Source organism: Somniosus microcephalus, chromosome 10 (assembly GCF_052327205.1).
Source record: "Somniosus microcephalus isolate GS21.2 chromosome 10, FLI_Smic_1.0, whole genome shotgun sequence".
In the NCBI taxonomy this organism is placed as follows: domain Eukaryota; kingdom Metazoa; phylum Chordata; class Chondrichthyes; order Squaliformes; family Somniosidae; genus Somniosus; species Somniosus microcephalus.
Window position 1 is genome coordinate 60,931,105 of NC_140996.1, and position 24,822 is coordinate 60,955,926.

Below are 24,822 nucleotides of genomic sequence, written 5' to 3' on the forward strand. Positions count from 1 at the left end.
CATAAGTCACAATGCAATGTAACTTCTCCCAATGACAGAAGGAATAAAACTGAATCAGGTTAGAGTGGGGCATAGATTTTCCAAGTTCAAGCTATCATTGTGGACAGAGAATCATGGGCATCCTCGATTTTCCAATATACACTGCCAGTGTGCGAGGTTCCCAATGTAATCTCAGAAAATGACCCCTACCCCAGAGGCAGGACATGTATAACATTTGAACAATGACTTAGGACTGCTCCAATACTTTTTTTTATGTCTGTAACACCTGAAAATGGAAGCAACTGCAAATTTAACAATGCAACAGAATATTATCTGCCTGTTTGGATACAAATGTTCTTACACCAGAGGCCACAATCCCAATCTTACACTTGAGGTAAAATTAAACTTCAACTGCAAACTACAAACAGGTTAAACACAACCATCATACACAATGAGGTGGATTTTGCCCCCAAGTGGTATTCAGGCAGCCGGCCACCTAATAGTCCCAACAGGAGGCATGGTCTATTTTGTGGGCTGGGCATCATTACCATACAGCTGGTTGGCTGTGCTTGGAAAACAGGTACCCTGGGGCATCCCGATGGCTCTGGGGCAGTGCAATATCGGGAGGCCCGGAGGCTGACTCAGCTCAGAGAAAGGGAAGTACAGGGGGAGAGCCCATGAGCACTCCTGCTCCCTACAGCCCCACAAAAGTAAATAAAATCTTACCTGCTGGGCTCCTCTTCAACTGTCCCACCAGATGATACTGGGAGTACTGACCTAAAATGGCAATCGGGGTCCTACGTACATCACAGGACCCTGATTTGCATATTCAAAGGGCCTACTGCCTGACTCAGGCAGGCGGTCCCGCTGCCCAGCAGTAGGCCCTGGTTAAGATAGGTACAGCAACACCATCAGCAGGAACAGGACTGTCAGTCATTCCCCAGCTTTTTTGAGACGCTACCACCTCATTTCTATAGGATGGGAGGCCTCGAAATCTCCTCCATTATCTTGTAATATCAGCTTTGATTGAAGGTATATCCTGAAGGTGGAATTTTGCCATTGTAGCCCTGGCAGAAGGACCTGTCAGTAGCCCAGAAATAAACAGCAACTCACAGCATCCCATGATACTTTCACCAGCATTTTTAAGCACCAGCACCACTGTACACATCTTAAAGAATAGTTAGTGAGTTGGAGGAGATAGCTGTAGAGGAGCAAGTGGTAGGGGCAGAGGAGGAACAGGAAACTACTTCCTGGACAGCCATATGGCTGTTATATGTGATGAATTCGGGCAGCTTTGATACTATTCAATGGAAAAATAGATGAAAATGCTTACCATTGCATAATTCACCTGTTTGACATGTGTGAGCAACACATTAGATAGTACTGCAGGTGATCCCTAGGTTCACCTGGAAGGAAGTGATGCTCATGACCTTGACTGCCTCCTTGCAGCAGATGGGACAACTCTTCCATTGGCTCCCTACTAACCCAGAATCTGCAAAGGCAGTTGTCCTCAGTCAGTGCCAGGTGGGTGTGCCAGGCCTTCAGATATGTTGGTGACATAATGACAGATATGGCTGGTCTGGTTCTGGTGCCTTTTGTCTTATACCACTTCCAGAATGAAATATTATATTTGGGATCTTTGAAATCAATCCCTATCAACGTGACTTGGCTACTGTCGCAGGGCTCTGTAGATTACACTTGGATGTCCTGTTTGTATTGCAAGGGCCCCTTTCTATGACCACCTTTAAAGCTCTTCCTGTGTAGTTGGTCTTGTAAATATTTCAATTACTTTTAGATTTTTGTTTTTTTGTTTCAACATAAATATTCTCTACATGAGTCTAAATATACATTTTTTTAAAAACCAGCACTACATAGGTACCGGAAAACTGGAAATAAAAAAAAGAGTTCATTCACACATGGAGCTTCCAGAATGCCCACTCCAGATGGGAAAAGAGAAGGCTTCATTTAAATGTATCTCAACACATTTTAATATTTAAATGAAGCTTACACATGCTTTAGACTGGCCACAGTGAACAGTGTGAATATTCTATGCTAGGCAAATCATGCAGAGATCATTTAACTGTATTCTTTTTTTCCACTTAAATGTTATGGATCATAAAAAAGTTCACAAATGCAGATGTGTGCACAGATGAGAACAAATTACGATTTGTTTGTAACTCATGGATCATAAACATTCTTAGTTAACCCATCTCTTTTTTCTATCCTTCATACAGGTGTACTTGATTCTATTTTGAAAAACTGCAATTCTCTTCAGTCAAATTAATCTCCTACCATTTCAATTCTCACATGCATACCTTAAAGTTTTGTAACTTAAGGACACAGCGGCAAGTTTACAGCACTCCTATAGTAATGTGGTAAAAGTGACAAACAATATTACAACCATTAAACAAGTAACAGCATAATACAAGTGCACTGAGGATACACCCTTAAGGGAGAAAAATCATGCACTGTGAAGTGATCCATTTAATCCCTGCATCAAATAACTGAACACAGCAGGACACAGTCCCACCCCTGCCTTTCGATCTATTTCATTTCCTTTCCAGTTTTGAAAAAAGGTTAGACCCGAAGCGTCGACTCTAATTTCTCTCCATGGATGTTGCCTGGCCTGCTGAGTTTTTCCAGCATTTTCTGTTGTTACAGCAGGACATTTGTTGTCATTGGCAAAGCAGGAATCATATGGTAACTGACGGAGTTATGGTAGGGTGGTCAGAGCAGTTCAATCATTTTAGGTGAGGTAAATACATACCACAAAAAGTGGATCGTTTGCTGCCGAGTGTGCAAGAGCACTTGTTCCATTCAAAAAAGAATGGACAAGGTTATGAAGGCTCTGCATTCCACCAGTGCCAGTTTCACTTTCTGGTGTATCAAATCCCTCAAGGGCATTTCTGAAAGAAAAACCAGGTTATTAGTCACAGTATCACGCATCTATGCAAAGTCTGACAAATCTATACGCAGCAGGAATTTCCACTAACTCGAGGAGTGCTTAAATGAGCGATTTAAAATGGGCGAGTTTCCTCAGGAATTCGTTTTCATCTCATTAATGAAGGGGGAGAAGAGGAAAAAGGTCTGCGTAAGACAATGGGTCCCACATTACAAAATTGCAGTGGCACAGTAGGTCTTAGTTTTGCAAATCAAACCTTGAAAATTGGTTTCAAGCAGCATGCAGCTTTTCATTCCTATCATAAGAAATTTACATCATGGCATTAATTGAATTCCTACAATGCGCCTAACCAATAATATAGTACATGGGGTTTAAAGTGAGCTCTGAGTAAGAAGATATTAATATTTTGCCAGTCTCTAAAAGCATTCCTGTGCAAATTTTATTGAAAGAATTTGAGACTTAGGCCTAGAAATTCAGTGGGCTGCGCCACCCGTTAGCACCCAAAGAGGGCACTTAATGGGTTTTATGCCACTGGCCACGCCTCCTGCTAAATTTAGCGGGATGCTAATGGCGGCACTAGCCATTAGCGCTGTGCCGCTACCGATGACATCATCGGTGTGTGCAGCGCCCCGCTACTGCCCCGATCGCGAAATTTGGTAGCGCCCCCCCTTTAACGCCGGTCGCAATTTGCGACCGGTTCAGGGGGGCCTACCTGCGGCGGTAGAGGCGCTGAGGTGCGGGGCGGCCATTTTTTTTGCTGGCCGTCTGCCAGCACCTCTCCGTGCCGCCATCCCCGGCCTCCTGAGCCCCCCCCCCCCGCAGAGTGCCAGCTGTGTCCCAAGAGCCCGGCACTTCTCCTCGGTGCCGGGCTCCTTTGCCGGCACTCGCGCTCTTCGAGCGCGCTGCAGCAGGCCCCTCCCCTTTAAGAAGGGGAGGAAGGCCTACAGTACCACAGCACGCCGTGCTGCAGCGTGTGGCGCTGCGGCACGTTGCGCTGCGAACTTCAGTTGCAGCCCCAAGAGGGATGCGGGGCGCCTCGAGTAGCGCTGCACTTCCCTCTGGGGTGCGCAAACTGAATTTGCGGCGGGTGGCCGCGACTTCTTCCGGGGCGCTACTTCCGGCGCCCTGGCGAGGCTGGCGGGGCGCCAGTGAATTTCTAGGCCTTAGTCTTTCTGAATAAAGCATTGTGCAGAAGTCTAGGGGCTAGCAATTTAGCTGGAGTTGCCGGAATTCTAATCTAAGTAACCTAGCCCTCACTCACTAATAATTCCTTTTACTTTCATCACTTCAACTTTAATCCTTTCCCTCAGCTGGTCATCAAACTGAAATGATTTAATATTCAAGATTCATTACAACATAACTGTTTTACTATATGATATTTATTCCTGTATATTCAGAAAAATCTTATCTTCGTGGAGCACAATCGGAAGCAGACTTAAAACAAGCATTTCAGAACCACATTAATGATACTTTACCCCTTTGAGCACTGAACTAGCATCAAAGGATTCAATATTAATATACTGTTTCTGGTTTTTGCAAATGATACCAAGCACGTAAAACCACATCAAATTCCACTGATCATTCAGAAATCAATTCAGGTACACCTGGTTCTCAGTTCTGTACATATTACAATGCCTCAATACCTCTTTCTATAAAGATCTTCAGGGAAGATTTTACTTTTCACTATGCATTGATGAAGCTCTTTGTTGAAGCTGTGGTTTTAGGGGTCATTATTTATAGACACCATTCATCAACTGTACCACCCCGCCATTCCCCAACACACACACACGAGGATAGATTTTCCAATGGCTAATACACATGTTCAACACCAAGTGGTAGTAGTTACTGATTGGAAAATGGGAAAATGGGAGTGGAGATCCATCATGCCAAATCTCTTCCCATTTTACACTTCGCATGCATTTCTGGTGGGATATTTGAGCTGCAAGAAGTTGCTGCCAGAAATATATTGAATATTTCAATATTTAAATTAAGTTCCAATGATGTTATTTTGACATTCATGATATTTCTGAATGTCCCTGCGTGAATAACAGTGAGAGATCTAGCCATGTGAGTAAAATGGGTATCCAGGGTTGCTAGGGACTGACATGTACATAAAGAGCTATCTAAAGGGTCCAGTAAGAAGATACCTTGAACAATTTTCAAGTCATTTCTGCACCATTTTCTTCTTTTTTTCTGTTGTTACTTAGGTTTCTAGGAGCCTGTACTCTTTGGAAGAAGAAGAAAACCAAGAGAGGAATGCCAAGCACCTGTTGGTACTCCCACAACACAATCTATAGCAGAGGTGCATGTACCTCCATTTGTTAGAGGAACAGTGCCTGAAAAGGCTGTGATTTACAAGGGATGCTGTGAGATTTATGTCATATTATCCAAACAGGCCTTCAGCCAAATTCGTCCACAGCCATGGTATTGTCAATTGTTGTTAACATCACACAACCATCACATTTCATGCTTCAGCGTTATTATAGGCTGCCAATGTGGAATCAGCAACATAAGTTAGCCGCAGATGTGTACATCAAGTGACCAATGCAAGTGAGAAACTTTATCTCCTTCCCTGTGGACAATCGACTGCAGCATGAAAGGGCTGTGTAATTTAATAGTGGCAGAATTCCCAAAGTACTGAGTGTTATAGTTTGCATTCATTTCAGAGAAGCAAGTACAAATCCCACCATGGGAGTTGGGGAATTTAAATTCAGTTAATTAAATAAATCTGGAATAAAAAGCTAGTATCAGTAATGGTGACCATGAAACTATTGGATTGTTGTAAAAATCCATCTGGTTTACTAATGTCCTTTAGGGAAGGAAATCAGCCTACTCTCAATCATCAGCAAAGTGATGAAAGGTGTCGTCGACAGTGCTATCAAGCAGCACTTACTCACCAATAACCTGCTGACAGTAAGTGAATAAAAAAATAAGGGTGAGAAGGAAGAACACCAGAAACCTGCCACAAACTCTGAGCTGGAGGCAGGATGCGTGACAAATTTCTGCTACTTTCACAGTTTCTAATTCTTCATTTCCTTCCTACATTTCCATACCCCCATGACTTCCTTCCCAAGCTTTTGAAGGCATACAGGGTTAGATATTGCAAGGCAAGGGTTCCTGCCCTTGCAAATGTTCTCTCTCTCTACATTACAACAGTGACTACACTTAAAAAAAAAAGTACTTCATTGGCTGTAAAGCGCTTTGGGACAACCGGTGGTCGTGAAAGGCGCTATATAAATGCAAGTCTTTCCCTCTTTCTTTCTCTGTTATTGTGCGCAGTCTTCTGTAAGCAGAGCAGAAGAAATGATCAATTCCAACTGTCAAGATGACATGCAGCAAAATCCAACTGTCCTCATGCACCTATAGTGGGTGTGATGAGATACATATTAGTATTTAACTACAATTACAAACTACAAAACAGGCTTCTTTTGCGCTGATTGCATGCAAGGATGTGAGTGAAAGAACACTTCCAGGTAAAGGTTAGGGGTGATAAGGGTTACCCAGCTGCATCATAGATACTCATGGTTAGATTGAAAACTCTCTTGCGTTAATTGAGGAATTTTCCCCTTGGATTGGAAAATTGCCAAAGTCACTCCATTATGTAAGAAGGGTGGAAGTGGTAAACCATGAAATCATAGACCTGTTAGTCGATGTTATTTATATGGACTTCCAGAAGGCATTCAATAAGGTTCCACACAAGAGACTCTTGGCAAAAATGAAAGCACATAAAATTGGAGACAACCTTTTGACATGGGTAGTAAACAGAAAGTAGAGATAATGGCCGGAATTTTGAGAGGTAAGAACAGGTGGGTTGGAGGCGTGGGGGGGGAGTGAAAGCTGAAAAAATGTGAACCCCGACCCCAACTCGCCTCCAACCCACCTACTTTCACCTTTCACTCGGGGGGGTGGGGGGGGGGTGTGCGGGCTGCCAACCCGCTGCCAAGAGGAGGGTTGGCAATTTACATATTATAATGAGGCCTGAAGTCTCTACTTTAACCTGCTTTGCAGGTTTTACTGCCGACGGGTGGGGATCCCGGGGGCTCGGGATTCCCAGTGGCTGCAACGAGGCGGCCTCAGCCTCGGGGAGCAATCCTTGTGGGCCGGGAAGAGCAGGAATGCTTCCTCCTGGCCCCCCCAAGCTCCCCCATTATCAGCCTGGCACCCATCCCCCACCACCCCCCCCCGGCCGGGATCGGGGTTCGGACCCCCCCCCCCACCCAGGATCGGATCCCCTCTGGGCTTGGACAACCCCCACCCCCGCCCCACCATCCTGGGCCCAGCACTTACCTGTTGCTGTGGCCTCATCCTCCGAGTTCCCCGCGTGACAAGAAGCCAGCCTGTTAATCAGGCTGAGTTCCAGGCAGGTAACCCACCCCTGAAGTCGCATGCACGCTGTGGAGTTAAAACTCCACAGCGTGGCAGGAAACCCGGCCTTCCGGGTTTCCCACCATCTCCTGGGTCGCCCCCCCCCCCCCCCGCACCGTGCCAGTGGGACCCGGCAAAATCCAGCCCAATGGGTATGTACTCAGATGTGACTAGTGTGCCCCTCAGGATCTATACTGGTGCCTCAGCTTTTCACTATATTTATGAATAACTTAAATGAAGGAATAGAGAGCCATACATCCAAATTTGCTGATGACACTAAGTTAGTTGGCACAGTAAGTCATGTAGCTGGGAGCAGGACGTTGCAAAGGGACATTGATAGATTAAGTGAGTGGGCAAAACTGTGGCAGATGGAGTTCAATGTGGGGAAGTGTGAGGTTTGGACCTGAGATATTTCAAAGTACTGTCTAAATACTAGGAATTATGGAGGAGAAGAGTGCTCTGGTTAGACAGCATCTAGAGTACTTCAATCAGTTCTGGGCTTTGTAACTCAGGAAGGATATATTGGCCTTGCAGCACATTCATCAGAATGCTGCCAGAGCTTAGAGGGTTAAATTATGAGGACAGGTTATGTAGACTAGGCTTGTATTCCCTTGAATATGTGTTTAATTGAGGTGTTTAAGATGATTAAAGGATATGATAGGGTAGATAGAGAGAAATGATTTCCTTTGGTGGGCGAATCCAGAACAAGGGGGGCATAATCTTAAAATTGGAGCTAGACCATTCAGGGTTGATGTTAGGAAGCACTTCTTCACACAAATATTGGTATATAAATCTGGAATGCTCTCCTCCAAAAAGCTGTTGAGGCTAGGTCAATTGAAAATTTATAAACTGAGATTGATGGACTTTTGTTAGATAAGTGATATTAAGGGATATGGAATCAAAGCTGGTAACTGGAGTTAAGATACAGATCAGCCATGATCTAATTGAATGGCAGAGTAGGCTCAAGGGGCTGAATGGCCTACTCCTGTTCCTATGGAAGTACTTTAAGACAGTGTGAATGGGAGGTAGTTACAGTGCCATATGTAATTGGTCCACTGCATTAATGGAAGATTCTGGTGGGTTCTCCTATGTTGGTTAAATCATTAAACGTTTTTCAGCATTGTTTCCAATGCAATATGTTGGAGGGGCATTAATACTAATAGTTACCTTCACCCATCCTCTCTGCTCTGGTCATTTTAGGAGACTACAGTGCTCACTCCTCTGTCTCGCTTTCTCTAGAGGAATCTCTGTAGCCCTATTCAAACAATGGGCCATTCCCTGGCTTCCCACATTCTGCCCAGACACTCATTTTTGCCATGAGTCCCAAGTTGCTATTTTAAGAAATCAACAGGGCTGCCCCTTTAAGATGCTGTAATCCTGTAGTGGCACATTCTTCCCCATCCACCAATGGGCAAGCTTATCAATCACAAATGCTTTCCATACAGCCATCTCAATCAGCATATTAAAGTTAGTTTGACCCCGGAAATACGCACAAGGTCAGAGCACTATGGGCTCAATTTTAACTTATGGGCGACCAATCGGCAGAGCATGCTGGCAGCCTGCCCATTCCAGTAAGCTGCGGGCACCAAATGGGTGTCTCGATGTAGCTTGTCAGATTAAGGTTGGCACAATATCGGATGCCACAAAGGACCCAGAGGTAGGCCCCTGAAAAAGTGGTAGTGGGCTGATTGCCACGTTAACAGGGCGGTAAATCTACCGACACCATTATGAGCCCATTATCGCCCCATTAATGCCGATTTCAGTAAGTTAACTTCAACTCCCATCTGTTGGGCAGGTGCAATTTTTGGTTGGGCTTATGCACGATCAGTAAATCGCTGCTACCATGTACTTTTGGGTTTTGTCTAGGTCTGATCTTGTATTCAACCAGATGTACAATAAAGTATCTCAAAAGCAGTTCCAAGAAAAGCTTAACATAAATTGGTGAAAGCAATTATTTACAGTGTTTGATGTGGAGGGGGTTAATTAAGATAACAAAAATGGTGTGGGGATCATGGTGTACGATTAACTTGCACCCATTCATTGCGCTGCCTGCTGATTTCCATGATTGCAGCACTATCATTGCTGTTCATTGGCTGCACGCATTAGCAAGGGGCCCGAAATCATGAGTGGCTAGTGCTAGGTAAAGGTAGACTTAAAGGGGAGGTGCATTGTGGCTGCTGGAAGTGGTGTCAGGAGCGAATTGATTTTGAAGAATTTTGTCAAGGTGGCTCAACCTACGAGAGAACGTGATCCAAAGTTTTCTGACAATGCGCTGGCGGCCTTGATGCAAGAGGTAGAGAAAAGGAGAGACATTGGCCAGAAATTTTACCTTGGGAGCATGCAGGCCATGTAGCAGGTCGCCATCCCGAAGATTTCAACAACGTGTTCTGCACTGCGCGTTTAACTCCATTGCACCAATTGAAAGAGTCATGCGGGTTTCCCGGCCCAATTAAATGGAGCGGATCTGATGACATCACCGATGACTCGTTTTCAGTGCGGCTATGTAAAGCAGCCTTGCACACATTTCATTTGAAGGTTGCTGTAGGAGTGTTCAAGGTGCATTGAAAAGCTACACTGCTGAATAAGATTGAGAATTCCGTGGGTCATGGAGCTACAAAGACAGGCGGCAGTGCCACGATTCCCAGATGCTTCCCTGGAAGTGCTGGTCCAGGGAGTAAGAGCATGCAGGGAGGTCCTCTTCCGTGTGGATGGCCGAAAAAGACCAGCCTGAGACACTAAGAGGGCATGGCTAGCGATCGCAGAGGAGGTCAACAGCGGGGATGTGGTGATGCAGAGGTGGATACTGTGCCGCAAATGATTCAACGATCTCATGAAGTCAGGAAAGGCGAGTACAATGTCACACTCACCTACATCCTGATGTGCGTGTCACACCAACCCCATCACTCTGCCTTCCCAAGCCTACTCCTGCACGGTGGCATAGTGGTTAGCACTGTTGCCTCACAGCGCCAGGGGCCCGGGTTCAAATCCGGCCTCGGGCGACTGTCTGTGTGGAGTTTGCACATTCTCCCTGTGTCTGCGTGGGTTTCCTCCGGGTGCTCCGGTTTCCTCCCACAGTCCAAAGATGTGCGGGTTAGGTTGATTTGGCTATGATAAATTGACCCTTAGTGTTAGGGGATTAAATACGTGGGGTTACGGGGATAGGGTGGGATATGTGTCGGTGCAGGCTCGATGGGCCGAAATGGCCTCTATCTGCACTGTGGGGGATTCTGTGTGATTCTGTGTGATTCCTCACACCAACCTCCCTTGCAGGTTCACCCACCCCTCTCTGTCTATGCACCTACTCATATCATAGAAACATAGAAGATAGGAGCAGGAGTAGGCCATTTGGCCCCTCGAGCCTGCTCCGCCATTCAATGCGATCATGGCTGATCATCCAAATTCAGTACCCTGTCTGCTTTGTCCCCATATCCCGTGATCCCTTCAGCCTTAAGAAATATATCCAACTCCCTCTTGAATATATTTAATGAATTGGCCTCTACTGCCTTCTGTGGTAGAGAATTCCACCGGTTCACCACTCTCTGGGTGAAGAAATTCCTCCTCATCTCTGTCCTAAATGGCTTACCCCTTATCCTTAGACTGTGACCCCTGGTTCTGGACTCCCCGACCATCGGGAACATCCTTCCTGCGTCTAGTCCTGTCAGAATTTTATAAGTTTCAATGAGATCCCCTCTCATTCTTCTAAACTCCAGCGAGTACAAGCCCAATCAACCCAATCTCTCCTCATACATCATTCCTGCCATCCCAGGTATCAGCCTGGTGAATCTTTGCTGCACTCCTTCCATGGCAAGAACATCCTTCCTCAGATAAGGCGACCAAAACTGCACACAATACTCAAGATGTGGTCTCACCAAGGCCCTGTACAACTGCAGCAAGATATCCTTGCTCCTGTACTCAAACCCTCTTGCTACAAAGGCCAACATACCATTTGCCTTCTTAACCGCCTGCTGCATCTGCATGCTTACCTTCAGCGACTGGTGCACAAGGGCATCCAGGTCTCGTTGCACTTCCCCTTCTCCCAATCTATTGCCATTCAGATAATAATCTGCTTTCTTGTTTTTGATACCAAAGTGGATAAGATCGCATTTATCCACATTATATTGCATCTGCCATGCTTCTGCCCAATCACCCAACCTGTCCAAATCATACTGGAGTTTCTCGGCATCTTCCTCACAGCACACACACCCACCCAGCTTTGTGTCGTCTGCAAACTTGGAGATATTACATCTAGTTCCCTCATCCAGATCATTAATATATATTGTGAATAGCTGGGGTCCAAGGACCGATCCCTGCAGCACCCCACTAGTCACTGCCTGCCACTCGGAAAAAGAGCCGTTTATTCCAATTCTTTGCTTTCTTTCTGCCAACCAGTTCTCTATCCAAGTCAATACCTTGCCCCCAATCCCATGTGCCTTAACTTTACACGCTAATCTCTTATGCAGGACCTTATCGAAAGCCTTTTGAAAGTCCAAATACACCACATCCACTGGTTCTCCCATATCTATTTTGCCAGTTACATCCTCAAAAAAATCCAGTAGATTAGTCAAGCACGATTTACCTTTTGTAAGTCCATGTTGACTTTGTCCAATCTGGTCACTGTTTTCCAAGTGCTCTGCTATTACATCTTTTATAATGGACTCTAGCATTTTCCCCACAACCGATGTCAGGCTTACTGGTCTGTAATTCCCCGTTTTCTCTCTACCACCTTTTTTGAACAGTGGGGTAACATTAGCTACCCGCCAATCCATGGGTATTGTTCCAGCGTCTATCGAATGTTGGAAGATGATTAGCAAAGCATCAACTATTTCTAGGGCCACTTCCTTAAGTACCCTAGGATGTAGATTATCAGGCCCTGGGGATTTATTGGCCTTCAATCCCGTCAATTTCTCTAACACCATTTCCCTACAAATACTGATTTCTATCAGTTCCTCCCTTTCATCAGACCCTATGTTCCCCGATATCTCTGGGAGGTTATTTGTGTCCTCCTTTGTGAAGACAGAATTAATTGGTCACCCATTTCTTTGTTCCCCATTATAAATTCCCCATTATAATTTCCCCTGATTCTGACTGCAAGGGACCTATACTTGACTTCACAAATCCTTTTCTCTTCACATATCTATAAAAGCTTTTACAGTCAGTTTTTATGTTGCCTGCAAGCTTACTCTCATACGCTATTTTCCCCCTCTTAATTAATCCCTTTGTCCTCCTTTGTTGGATCCTAAACTGCTCCCAATCCTCAGGTTTACTGCTTTTTCTGGCCAATTTATATGTCCTCTCCTTGGATCTTTTGTTATCCCTAATTTCCCTTGTTAGCCACTGTTGAGTCACCTTTTTTGTTTTATTTTAATGCCAAACTGAGATGAACAAATTCTGTAGTTCATCCATGTGATCTTTGAATGTTTGCCATTGCCTATCCACCGTCAACCCTTTGAGTGACATTCCCCAATCAATCCTACCCAACTTGCGCCTCATACCATCATAGTTTCCTTTATTTAAATTCAGGACCCTAGTCTCTGAGTCAACTACTTCACTCTCCATATTAATGAAGAATTCTATCATATTATGATCGCTCCGACCCAAGGGGCCTCGCACAACAAGACCGCTAATTAATCCTTTCTCATTACATAATACCCAGTCTAAGATGGCCTGATCTCTAGTTGGTTCCTCGACATATTGGTCCAGGAAACCATCCTGTATACACTCCAGGAATTCCTCCTCCACAGAATTGTTACTAATTTGGTTAGCCCAATCTATCTGTAGATTAAAGTCACCCATGATAACTACTGTGCCCTTATTGCATGCTTCTTTAATTTCCCTTTTAATGCCATCCCCGACCTCCACATTACTGTTTGAAGGTCTATGTACCACTCCCACTAACGTTTTCTGCCCCTTGGTATTTCTCAGTTCTACCCATACAGATTCCACATCATCAGAGCTAATATCCTTCCTTACAATTGTGTTAATCCCCTCTTTAACCAGCAATGCTACCCCACCTCCTTTTCCTTTTTGCCTATCTTTCCTGAATATTGAATACCCCTGGATGTTGAGTTCCCAGCCTTGGCCACCCTGGAGCCATGTTTCCGTAATCCCAATCATATCATATTCGTTTACCTTTATTTGCGCAGCTAATTCATCCAGCTTATTATGAATGCTCCTCGCATTAAGACACAAAGCCTTCAGGCTTGTTTTTTAATGCTCTTAGATCTTTTAGAATTATTATTTACTGTGGCCATGTTTGATTTAAACCCTTGATTTCTCTGTCTGCCACTTTTGTTTTCCCCCATCTGACTAACCACCACTGACACTCACCCTCATCCTAATGCAATTATAGCAAGTAACACCACAGAAAGAGGCCATTTGGCAATGTCACGCCACTCCAACATAGGCACCCTCTACACATGTAGCCCATCCATTCCTTACACTCATTCCATCACTCTCACTCAAAATTCTCTTCTTTCCCTCCTTGCAGGAGAAGAGAGCCCACAACACCAGGGAGAGGTGGAGAACCAGAGTTGGCCCTCCAATATTCACAAATTTGACTCCAGCAGAGGAGGAGGCCCTAGAGATCTCTGGAGTTGCAGAGCTGCTGGCGGTGGGAGATGGAGCGAGGGGAACCTCCCAGCAACCTGGTGACAGAATTAAATCTCATGCAGCCAAATGGCATACAACAGTCACTCATATGGTGTTGAGCTTCTTGAGTGTTGTTGGAGCTGCACTCATCCAGGCAAATGGAGAGTATTCCATCACACTCCTTACTTGTGCTTTGTAGATGGTGGAAAGGCTTTGGGGAGTCAGGAGGTGAGACACTTCCCGTCGGAAGTGTGCATGCGCATCTCGGAGTCTTATTTAGCGCCTAAAAAACAGGCGCTACGTGGCCCAATTTAACCCCCGGAAATGTTCAGAGATCACATTTGCCTGGAATGTCTGTGGGTATTCTTTGGATTGTCATTTAGTGAGGTGCATGATAAACTCTCGAGTACCTTCAGCTTTCCTTAAACATTTCTATTTCCATAAAGTTCTTTCATTAAGTATTGTAAAACAAATTAATACTAATTTTCCTCTTCAAGTGCAAGTTTAAACATACTTACCTGAAGCTGAAGCTAGAATTCCAGAAATAAGGTGGGGTATCAAATTCTTTAATAGACATGCAACGACGGACATCCTCCATGGTTGGCAGCCATACGTTACCCTTTTCCATGAAGCCTCTCCTGATTGGACCTTCATTTGTTCCATTGCAGAGGGTGACCAAGTGGTTATAATCATCCAAACTACAAATTTTACATGAAAATCACAATAAAATTGAATATTAGAAATTATAATGGCAATGAGACAATCTTTACATCAGTGTTGGTTATAATAACTATGTGATTAGTACTGCACAATGTACAGTTTCTAGCTTGTTAATCCTTTTAGGGACATCAATGTAAAAATAAGGTGACAGACTGAGAAGAGGATAAATCTAGATTTTCCTTTGATTATAGTATCTAATCTACAGAGCTAGTCATTTTTGATCAATATTGGTCTTGGATCTATAACTCAAAAGGAAATTGACTCCCATTATTGCACTAAGTGACTGAATCCATTTGTTTATTACAATAATAATCACTGCATACTGTAGTTTGAAAAGAATGCTTTAAAGGAAGTTACAGTAAAATTCACTCCCACTGGGGAGCTGTGCTCAAAAGGAGCATGAATCAGAGAATCAGTATTACAGTGTTATAATGCAATCTCCGACCCCCCACTCCCTTACAGCATAGCTCCACAATGGGAGTGCAGGATCTGTGAATTTACCCTGTAGCATATGAATTTGGTCTGGCTGAGAAGTTATGTGGACAATTGGATTCATAGAACAAGTCTGCATCCCATTCAAGATGGGATTGTGGATAGAAGGAATGAATAGCATCAGAAAGGCAATCAAGCAAAAAATATTCTGAATGGTAATCGACTTACAGATAGCTTGCATTTATAAAGCACTTTTCACCACTTCAGGACATCCCAAAGTGCTTTACAGCCAATGAAGTTTTTTTGAAATGTTGTAATGTAAGATTTGCATTAATGTTTAATTCAGAACTCAAAAGCAATCTGTAGTATTTAATTACTAACCTGTTGCATACAATCTCCCAGCGTGCGAACCTGGAGCTCTGATTTATTAATGCTGGGTCATCAAGGCGCATAGATCCCAACAAAGGATCTGTGCATACATCACAGTCATTTCTTCCTGTGGCAAAATTCCAGTATGGAAGTGCAAATGATTCATTTCCTATGAGTTTCTGATAGAGAGAACTTGGATTAAACTTCAGTGTTGAAAATATTCAGTAGGTCCACTCAAATGTACAGAATAATGAGTGGTTCAGTGGTGTAGCATATTTGTGTTTAAGCATACTGTGCCATGAAATGATAAGAGATAACCTCTGTCTGCAATTTCCCATAAAGCAAATTCCCAATCTCAGCTGGGCTAATATGTTGAAGTCATGGACACTAGATCAAAAAAGAAAAATTACTTTGGAGGAGCTCTTCACCACATTTGGCTAAGAAGGTGGCAGGACATATTGAGAGAGTGGTTAGCAAAGCATATGGGATCTTGGGCTTCATAAATAGAGGTATTGAGTACAAAAGTAGAGAAGTTATGCTGAACCTTTATAAAGCACTGGTTAGGCCACAACTGGAGTATTGTGTCCAGTTCTGGTCACCACACTTTAGGAGGGATGGGAAGGCACTTGAGAGGGTGCAGAGGAGATTTACCAGAATGGTTCCAGGGATGGGGGATCTTAGCTACAAGGACAGGTTGGAGAAGCTGGATTTGTTTTCATTAGAGCAAAGGAGGTTGAGGGGTGATTTGATAGAGGTGTACAAGATTATGACGGGTTTGGATAGGCTAGATGGGGAAAGGCTATTCCCCACTAGTTGATGGTACAAGGACTAGGGGACACAGATTTAAGGTTCTGGGCAAGAGATACAGGGGGGATGTGAGGAAAAACCTTTTTACGCAGCAAGTGGTGATGACCTGGAATTCGCTGCCAATGGAAGTAGTGGAAGCGGAAACACTCAATGTTTTCAAGGGGAGACTGGATAGGCACTTGAGGGAAATAAACTTGCAGGGCTACGGGGATAGAGCGGGGGAATGGGACTGACTGGATTGCTCTGCAGAGAGCTGGCATAGACTCGATAGGCCGAATGGCCTCCTTCTGTGCCATTATGACTCTATGACTGACTTAATTACAAAACATTCTCTTTAACCAAATTGAAACGGTATTTGGATGAAAGACATGAGGAAATGGGTCACAAGAGCAACAATAATTTATAAACAGTTTGGACTGGTGATACAAAATGAGGCAGATTAAGAATCCCCAAATGGGGAGGGGGTTATTAAGTGTAACACTCTTTTCTGTGCACAAGCCCACCCTCCCCTCTTTCTTTTATAACTTTCTATTTCCCCAACTATTAAACCCATTTGTAAATTAAAACAATTCAGCACATTAATTAAAGCACTGTCTAACCTGTAGATCTCTCTCCAGCAACATTAAGTGGTATCGATGCCAGGTAAGGAAAGCTGGACCTTGGTGAGAAAAATCAATGGCTTTAAATGTACGCCCGGGTCCTGCAAGAATAAGGAAAAAGATGAAGAAACGTATTACACTAAATTTATCAAATGAAAATGAAAATTAGTAAATTACTATTGTGACTGGTAGTCAATCCAAAATTTGCCAGTTGTACCCACAATTGTCATCAGTCTCAGAAAAATATTCAATGAGAGTTCCATGTATATGCAAAAATGATCATTTTGACTTTTATGGTATGCTTTGCAAGGCCAAGGAAAAGAATACTTCTTTAACAAAAATCTAACCTTGAAAGATCCTTGTTGAAGATGGATTTTACATTATCTAGGGCATGTGAGAAAAAATTGTGACTGCATTCATTAGTTTTCAGTTATACTATCAAAACTAGCCTTCTAAAATGGCAAGTGTGCCGTAAAAATGAACATAACAATGTTTTTAATGTTAGCCCAATTTAACAAAAAATGCATGAAAGATGAAGGATTGAATTGAACAGTAAACAAAACTAATCTTGGCTCTCTCTACATAATCACAGATTGCTATTGGAGTTGGTAACAGCTCTGGAAAATTAGCCAGTACTGATAGGAATATTTTGAAACGATATATGAGAATTCTGGTTGTATGTTATCCCAGCTGTAATATAAAAATGTGGTTTCTTTTTCTACAAAGAGCTTTCTGTCGGGTTATATTCTTGTGACAAATATAACATTTAAGTTGAATTATATAATTGATAAATCAGTTTTATTAACCAGTTTAATATCTCTATTCTAATAACGATTAGAAAATGAAACGGCATATACATCTTATAACCTTAGATGAAATAAACAAGGATTAAAAGAAGCACAAACTAATGTGACTTTTAATGTACAGGAAACTCTTTTTTATCCGGCACCGATGGGACTGGCGTGGTGCCGGTTGATCAAAAAGTCCGGATTACAGCGAGGTATACTTACCAAGGTGCGAGAGCCCCGTACACGGCTACAGGTGCAGGAGCCCCGGTTACACGGCACTCGTGCAGGAGTCCGGGTTATACGGCCACAGATCCAGGAGTCCCTGTTGCACGGCCACAGGTGCAGGAACCCCGGTTACACAGCCACAGATCCAGGAACCCCGGTTACACAGCCACTAATATATAGTAAAACTTACCTGAACCTACTCCTGAATTTTGCCGGTTAAGAGAGATTTCCGGATATTTAGGTGCCAGTTAAAAGAGAGTTCCCTGCATTAATTTTTTATATATCAAGAGACTTGCATCTAGCATGCACCCAATTGGAGGTGGTATCAGCGGCGGCCAATCCTTCGACAATTTCTACAAAACAAAGAGTGACATCACAGGACAGCAGATAGTTGATTGGTTGGTGAGTATTAAGGTTCTATTTTCTCTCTTACCTAGGACAGTGGTTTAAACTAGGTGCAGGAAACTACAAAGTACTGTATTAAATTTATAGCTTAACTAGTTAAATTAATTAATATAACTAAATAATTGTTGAATAAAGACTTTAACTAATTAAATAAATAAAATATAGCTAGACTAAGATATGGCAGGGCAGGTTGTGTGTCTGGACTGCAGTATGTGGGAGTTTGTGGACAGTGAGACTGTCCCAAGTGAACAAGGCTGCAGGAGATGTCTCTATCTCGAATCTCTCTGGCTCAGAGTCATTGAGCTGGAGTGCAAGTTGGAGACACTCCAACACACAAGGGAGGAGGAGGAATTTCTGGACAGTTTTATCCAGAATGCAGTCACACCCCAGAGGAAAGCACAGGTTCAAGAAGGGGAGGATGTGACTGCCAGGGAGCCAGATAGCAGGGATTTAGGAGAGGCTGAGAAGGAGGTCCCGCAGACACTGGTCCTGTCCAACAGGTACAAAGTACTTGATACCTGTGAGGACAAGGAGAAAGACTGCAGGGAGGACAGCCACAATGCAGACCAAGGCACCGTGGCTCAGAAGGCTGTCTAAGGAGGGGAGAAGAGCAGAATAGAAATGTGGTAGTGATAGAGGGGATAGATAGCGTCCTCTGCAGCCAAAAATGAGAATCCTGAAGTGTGTCCTGAAGGGATATCTCACGGCGGCTGGAGAGGAACTTGGAAAGGGAAGGGGTAAATCCAGTTGTTGTGATCCATGTTGGAACAAATGACATAGGTAGGAATGGGGAGGAGGTCCTGCTGAAAGAGTATCAGGAGCTTGGCTCTAAATTAAAAAGTAGGACATCGAGAGTAATAATCTCTGGATTATTGCCCGAGCCACGTGCAAATTGGCATAGGAGCAGACAGATCAGAAGAATTAATACATGGCTGAAGGACGGGTGTGGGAAAGAGGGGTTCTTTTTCATGGGACACCAACACCAGTTCTGGGACAGGAAGGAGCTGTACCGATAGGACAGGCTCCACCTGAACCGGGATGCGACCCGTGTCCTAGCGGAAAGGGTAAATAAGGAGGTGGCAAATGCTTTAAACTAGTAAGATGGTGGGGGGCGATCTACAAGAAACATAACCAATCTAATTATAAACAAAACAGGAAAAGAGAGCATAGGAAAGAATAAAGTAAGGGAGGACATTGATGGCAAGGGAATAAATAGAATTATAGAACAGGAGTCTAAAAAGATGGTTAAACATAAAGTGAGAGGATGTCTTATTAAAAATGAGTTAAACTGTATGTACAGCAATGCACAGAGTGTCTGTAATAAAACAGGGGAGCTGGAGGCAATCATGCATTGCGAGGAACCAGACATAGTAGGGATTACTGAGACATGTCTACAGAAAAATCAGGACTGGGAATTAAACATTGCAGGATATAACATACTCAGAAAAGATAGAGAGGGAAAAAGGTGGGGGTGGAGTAGCTGTACTTATTAGGGATAACATAAAGGCAGTAGAAAAAAATGACGCAGCTATCAGCAAGACAAAAACAGAATCCATAGAGATAAAAGATAATAAAGGGATCAATCACACTAATAGGTATAGTCTACAGACCACCTAATAGTGGAAGGGAGGTGGAGGAAGAAATATGCAAATTAGGAAAATGAGTAAAAAACATAGGGGGAAAAATTTGGTTGCTTTGTGCCTCCTAAGAGGGTGCTAACAGGGCACAAAGCAACTAGTGCCTGAGCGCGGCGCCGCCAACATCTCCTGCGAAAGTCAGTGGGAGATGAGCGGCAGTGGTAATCATTAGTGCCCTGCGACGCTGCGCCGCCGGCGATGACATCATCGGCGTGCGCAGCGCCCCGCTCGCGATCTTCGGTAGCGCCCCCTGACTTATCGCTGGATGCTATGTCTGATGGGGTCAGAGGGGGCCTACTTGTGGCCGGGGCAGCACTAATTAAATACGAGGTGCCGGGCAGCCATTTTTGCAGCTGGCCACCTGCCCCCATTGCTGTCCCCGGCCTCCTGAGCAGCCCCGCCACCGAGTGCCAGCTGCGCTCCGTGAGCCCAGCACTCGAGTGCCGGGCTCTTTTATCAGCACTCCGATTCCTGGTCACTCAGTTGGGGAGGAAGGCCTGCAGTACCATGGCGCGGTGTGGTGCTGTGGCACGTAGCACCGCGATATTCCCTCGTAGCACCCCAAGAGGGTGGCGGGGCGCTAAAAGTAGTGCCCTGGCAAAATAAGCACCCCGAAGGGAGCACGACTCAATTTTGCCCCATAGAATAATCATCATAGAGGATTTCAACTACCCCGATGTTAATTGGACAGAAGAGGTATGTAAAGGGGATAAGGGAATGGAGTTTCTAGAATGTGTACAGGACTCCTTTTTAATTCAATATATAAAAAGTCCAACAAGGAAGGATTCGCTATTGGATCTAGTAATGGGGAATGAACCAGAGCAGATAAGAGATGTAAAGGTAGGGGAACATCTAGGCAATAGTGACCATAATATAATATACTTATGGCCTTCTCAATTATCATAAAGTGTGACGAAAACCAGGGGGCGCAATCTTGCCAGCCCTGGGGAGACAGGTATGGAGGCGGGACTGCCGGGAAAATTGCAGAATCTGGGGGCGGGTGCCTATCCCACCCCCAACCTGCCTCCATGCCAGCTTGCCAGGAGGCGGGTAGCCGACCCGCGCCGGGTCCCGTCTGCTTGGAGAAAGGAAGGGGATTACAGCCACTTAACTGCCTGTTAACAGGTTGTTAACAGGCAGATAAGAGGATTATCCCCATTTTACCCACACAAGTGTGGGCTTCCCAAAGGCTCTGCACCCCGCCAGGGTCACAGACACGAGCAGTGGGTCTATGGGGGTCGGAGGGGTGCAAAAGTGCGCTGTAAAGGTAAGTGATGGGTGCAAGTGTGGAGAGGTGCGTATGTGAGGTAAGTGGAAAGTGTTAGAAAAAGTTTACTTACCTTTGTTTCTTCCTGAAGGCTTCAAATGTTGGGGATGCGAAGAGTCTCGCATCTCCGCGGCAGAGATGACAGATGGCTGCTGCATTCTCCAATGCAACAACCATCTAATTTCTGCCAAAGAAAGAGGTTTGATGAGTCTTGAATTCAAGAACTCATCAAACTACAGAGAATGTCAGTGTTTGACAGCTTCACAGAGCTGTCAAACGATGATAATTCAACTGTCAAATATTTTTGACAGATGAAACGTCATAAGCTGATGTTCTCTGTAACCGGCTTTCCCTTAATTGGCCTGCTAAACCTGCTGGGCAAACATGGGAATATACCGTGAGTTGGCCAGAAGTTGATGGAGGCGGGACTAAAACCCGACAAGTGGGAGTACCACCTCCAAAAGCTCCCCATTGGCAAAATCCAGCCCAGGGTAATAGATTGGAGAAAAGTTGATTTTAAGGGGCTGAGAATAGAACTTGGGAAAATAAAATGGGCAACAACGATGTAGAACAGCAATGGGAAACATTTAAAACGGTGTTCAACGGCATGCAGGTACAATATATTCCACTAAAAGAAAAGAACAAACTAAACACTAATGAGACTGCATGGCTGAATAAAGCCATAAGGGAACAATTGAGGGTAAGGAAAGAGTCATACATTAAGTACATAGGTGGCAGGGGAGTGCATGATAAGGGAGAATACAAAGAGATTAGGAGAGAAGTCAAAATAAACAATTAGGAAGGCAAAGAGGAAATATGAAATTAAATTATCAAGGAACATAAAACAAAATAGTAAAAGGAAGGTTGGGATGGGAATAGGGCCATTAGATAGACAGGATAATGCCACAGGTAATGATGGAGAGATGGCAGAAATATTAAATAATTATTTTGCTTCAGTATTTACCAGGGAGATAGAACAAGTGGACATGACATTGGATGATGAGATTAGTAATGAGATAAGTGCATTTTAAATTTTAAAAAAAGAGGGGATATATTAAATAAACTAATCAAACTCAAAGAGGATAAAACCCCTAGTCCGGATGTATTGCATCCACGCATTTTAAAAGAATCTAGGGAAGCGATAGCAGAGGCATTACTACACATATTTAATAATTTGTTAGAAAAAGGTGTAGTGCCAGAGGACTGGCGGATAGCTAATGTAATACCTATATTTAAGAAGGGGGATAGAACATGTCCAGGGAATTATAGACCAGTCAGCTTAACATCGGTGGTAGGAAAAATAATGGAATCCCGACTAAAGGAGAAAATAGAAGAACATCTAGAAACAAAAAACATAGAAATGAATAGTCAGCATGGATTTCAAAAGGCAAAGTCTTGCTTGACCAACCTCATTAAATTTTTTGAAGAGGTAATAGGGAGAGTAAACAATGGTAATGCAGTAGATGTAATTTATCTAGATTTTCAAAAGGCCTTCGATAAGGTACCCCATAATACTGATGAACAAGCTCAGAGAATGCAGAGTCAGGGGACAAGTAGCAGAATGGATAGCTAGCTGGCTTCAAGACAGAAAGCAGAGAGTAGGGGTAAAAGGTAGCTATTCACAGTGGCAGAAGGTGGGTAGTGGTGTTCCACAAGGATATTAACGATTTAGACTTTGGAATAAAAAACATAATTTCTAAATTTGCGGATGACACCAAATTGGGGGGGGGGTGGATGTGGGGATAGTCAATACTGAGGAGGACTGCAACAAATTACAGGAGGACATTAATAAACTTGCAGAATGGGCATATAATTGGCAAATGAAGTTCAACACAGATAAATGGGAGGTATTACATTTTGATAGGTAGAATAGGGAGGTCACTTATTACTTGGGAGGGTGCGAGTCTAGGTGGGGTAGAGGAACAAAGGGATCTTGGGGTACAAATACATAAATCACTAAAAGTTGCACCACTGGTTAGCATGGCCATAAAAAAAGCAAACCAAGCACTAGGGTTTATTTCTAGAGGGATAGAATTGAAAAGTAGGGAAGTTATGCTAAACCTGTATCGAACCTTGGTTAGACCACACTTAGAGTACTGTGTGCAGTTCTGGTCGCCATATTACAAAAAGAATATAGAGGCACTGGAGAGGGTGCAGAGAAGATTTACAAGGATGATACCAGAAATGCAAGGGTATACATATCAAGAAAAGATGAACAGGCTGGGTCTCTTTTCTGTTGAAAAAAAGGCTGAGGGGTGACTTAAAAGAGGTCTTTAAAATTATGAAAGGTTTTGAAAGAGTAGATACAGAGAGAATGTTTCCACTTGTGGGGAAGAGCATAACTAGAGGCTATCAATATAAGATAGTCACCAAGAAATCCAATAGGGAATTCAGAACAAACTTCTTTATCCAAAGAGTGGTGAGAATGTGGAACTCCCTACCACAGGGAGTAGTTGAAGCTAAAAGTATAGATGCGTTTAAGGGGAGGCTAGACAAGCATGAGGGAGAAGAGAATAGAGGGTAATGCTGATAGATTTAGATGAGGAAAGACGGGAGGTGGAGCATAAACGCCGGCATGGAATGGTTCTGCTGAATGGCCTGTTTCTGTGCTGTATATCCTATGTAATCCTAGCATGCACTTCTTGTTTGTCACACTTACTTCCTGTAATGCCATACTTTTACCATAACATTTTTGTCATCACAAGTAAACAGCAGCAAATCAGTAGGGACCATACAATCAAAAGTGAGGTAAGTGGCTAGAAAACTATGAGAAGCTATTAAAGACTGTATTCAAAGCATTTTCAAAAACTGCCTTTAATAGCTTCTCATAGTTTTATAGACACTTTCCTCATTTTTGATTTGTGTGTCTCTCTTTCCCTATCTCTCAGCTTGACTAGCTTTCTTAAGTAAGAAAATAAGTTAATAACTTTTAGTTAAAAGTTTAATTAAAAATCTATTCAAAATCAGCACCCACTTTGTATTCAAAGCATTTTCAAAAACAAAGTGGATGGTGATTTTGAATAGATTTTTAATTAAACTTTTAAATAAAAGCTATTAACTTATTTTCTTACTTGAGAAAGTAAGTCAAGCTGAGAGACAGAGAAAGAGAGACATCGTTCAATTGTTTACATTTAGTTAATGCTGGTGTAAGTTTGTTTATACAGTTGTTGTGAGTGAATGAAACATTAATTATTTGTTCTTGAGTGTAAAATACAGGAAGCTGTTGTCACAAAAATGAAGCATTTTTCATAAGGTAATAAGTGACCAAACTATTGAATTTAAATCTATTGGGGGAAAAATTCAGTATCGCCCCGTTTGGGGCGCCATTATCGGCCGTGCGCAAAGTTTAGCGCCTGGCGCTAATTATCGCCTCTGACTGCAAACTTGGCTTTCATCGCCCCTGGAGGTGATTGGAGCGCTAAATCAGGCGCTACACACCTGTCTTAAGGCGCAAAGGCCGAGGAGCGAGGCGCTAACTCAGAGCGCGGGCGCAGCGCAGGTGCTGTCAATTAGCGATGGAACACAGACACACTGGCGCCATACAGTTCTTAAAGGGGAGGGTCGATCTTGCTCTGCAGCCACACCCTGCTCATTGGAGCCTTGAATCTCGGCCTGGAGAGGCCTGTGCCTAAATCTTGCAGCCAAAGACTATGGAGAGGGTGAGAGAACGAGCACAGCGCTTCAGCGAGCAGGCCTTGGAGGCTCTGCTTGGCGCGGTGGAGTGCAGAAGATCAATACT

At 43.7% G+C, this 24,822-nt stretch overlaps 1 protein-coding gene across 1 annotated transcript in view; it reads right to left on the reverse strand.

The window, feature by feature from the left end:
- Positions 1-24,822, reverse strand: part of dct (dopachrome tautomerase) — a 61,704-nt gene that overhangs the window by 22,436 nt on the left and 14,446 nt on the right. Inside the window, exons 3-6 of the mRNA XM_085998562.1 lie at positions 16,762-16,862; positions 15,368-15,534; positions 14,353-14,532; positions 2,747-2,885 (exon numbers count right to left, since the gene is read on the reverse strand). Of these exons, the coding sequence (XP_085854688.1) occupies positions 2,747-2,885; positions 14,353-14,532; positions 15,368-15,534; positions 16,762-16,862 (587 nt within the window). The remainder of the gene's footprint in view (positions 1-2,746; positions 2,886-14,352; positions 14,533-15,367; positions 15,535-16,761; positions 16,863-24,822) is intronic.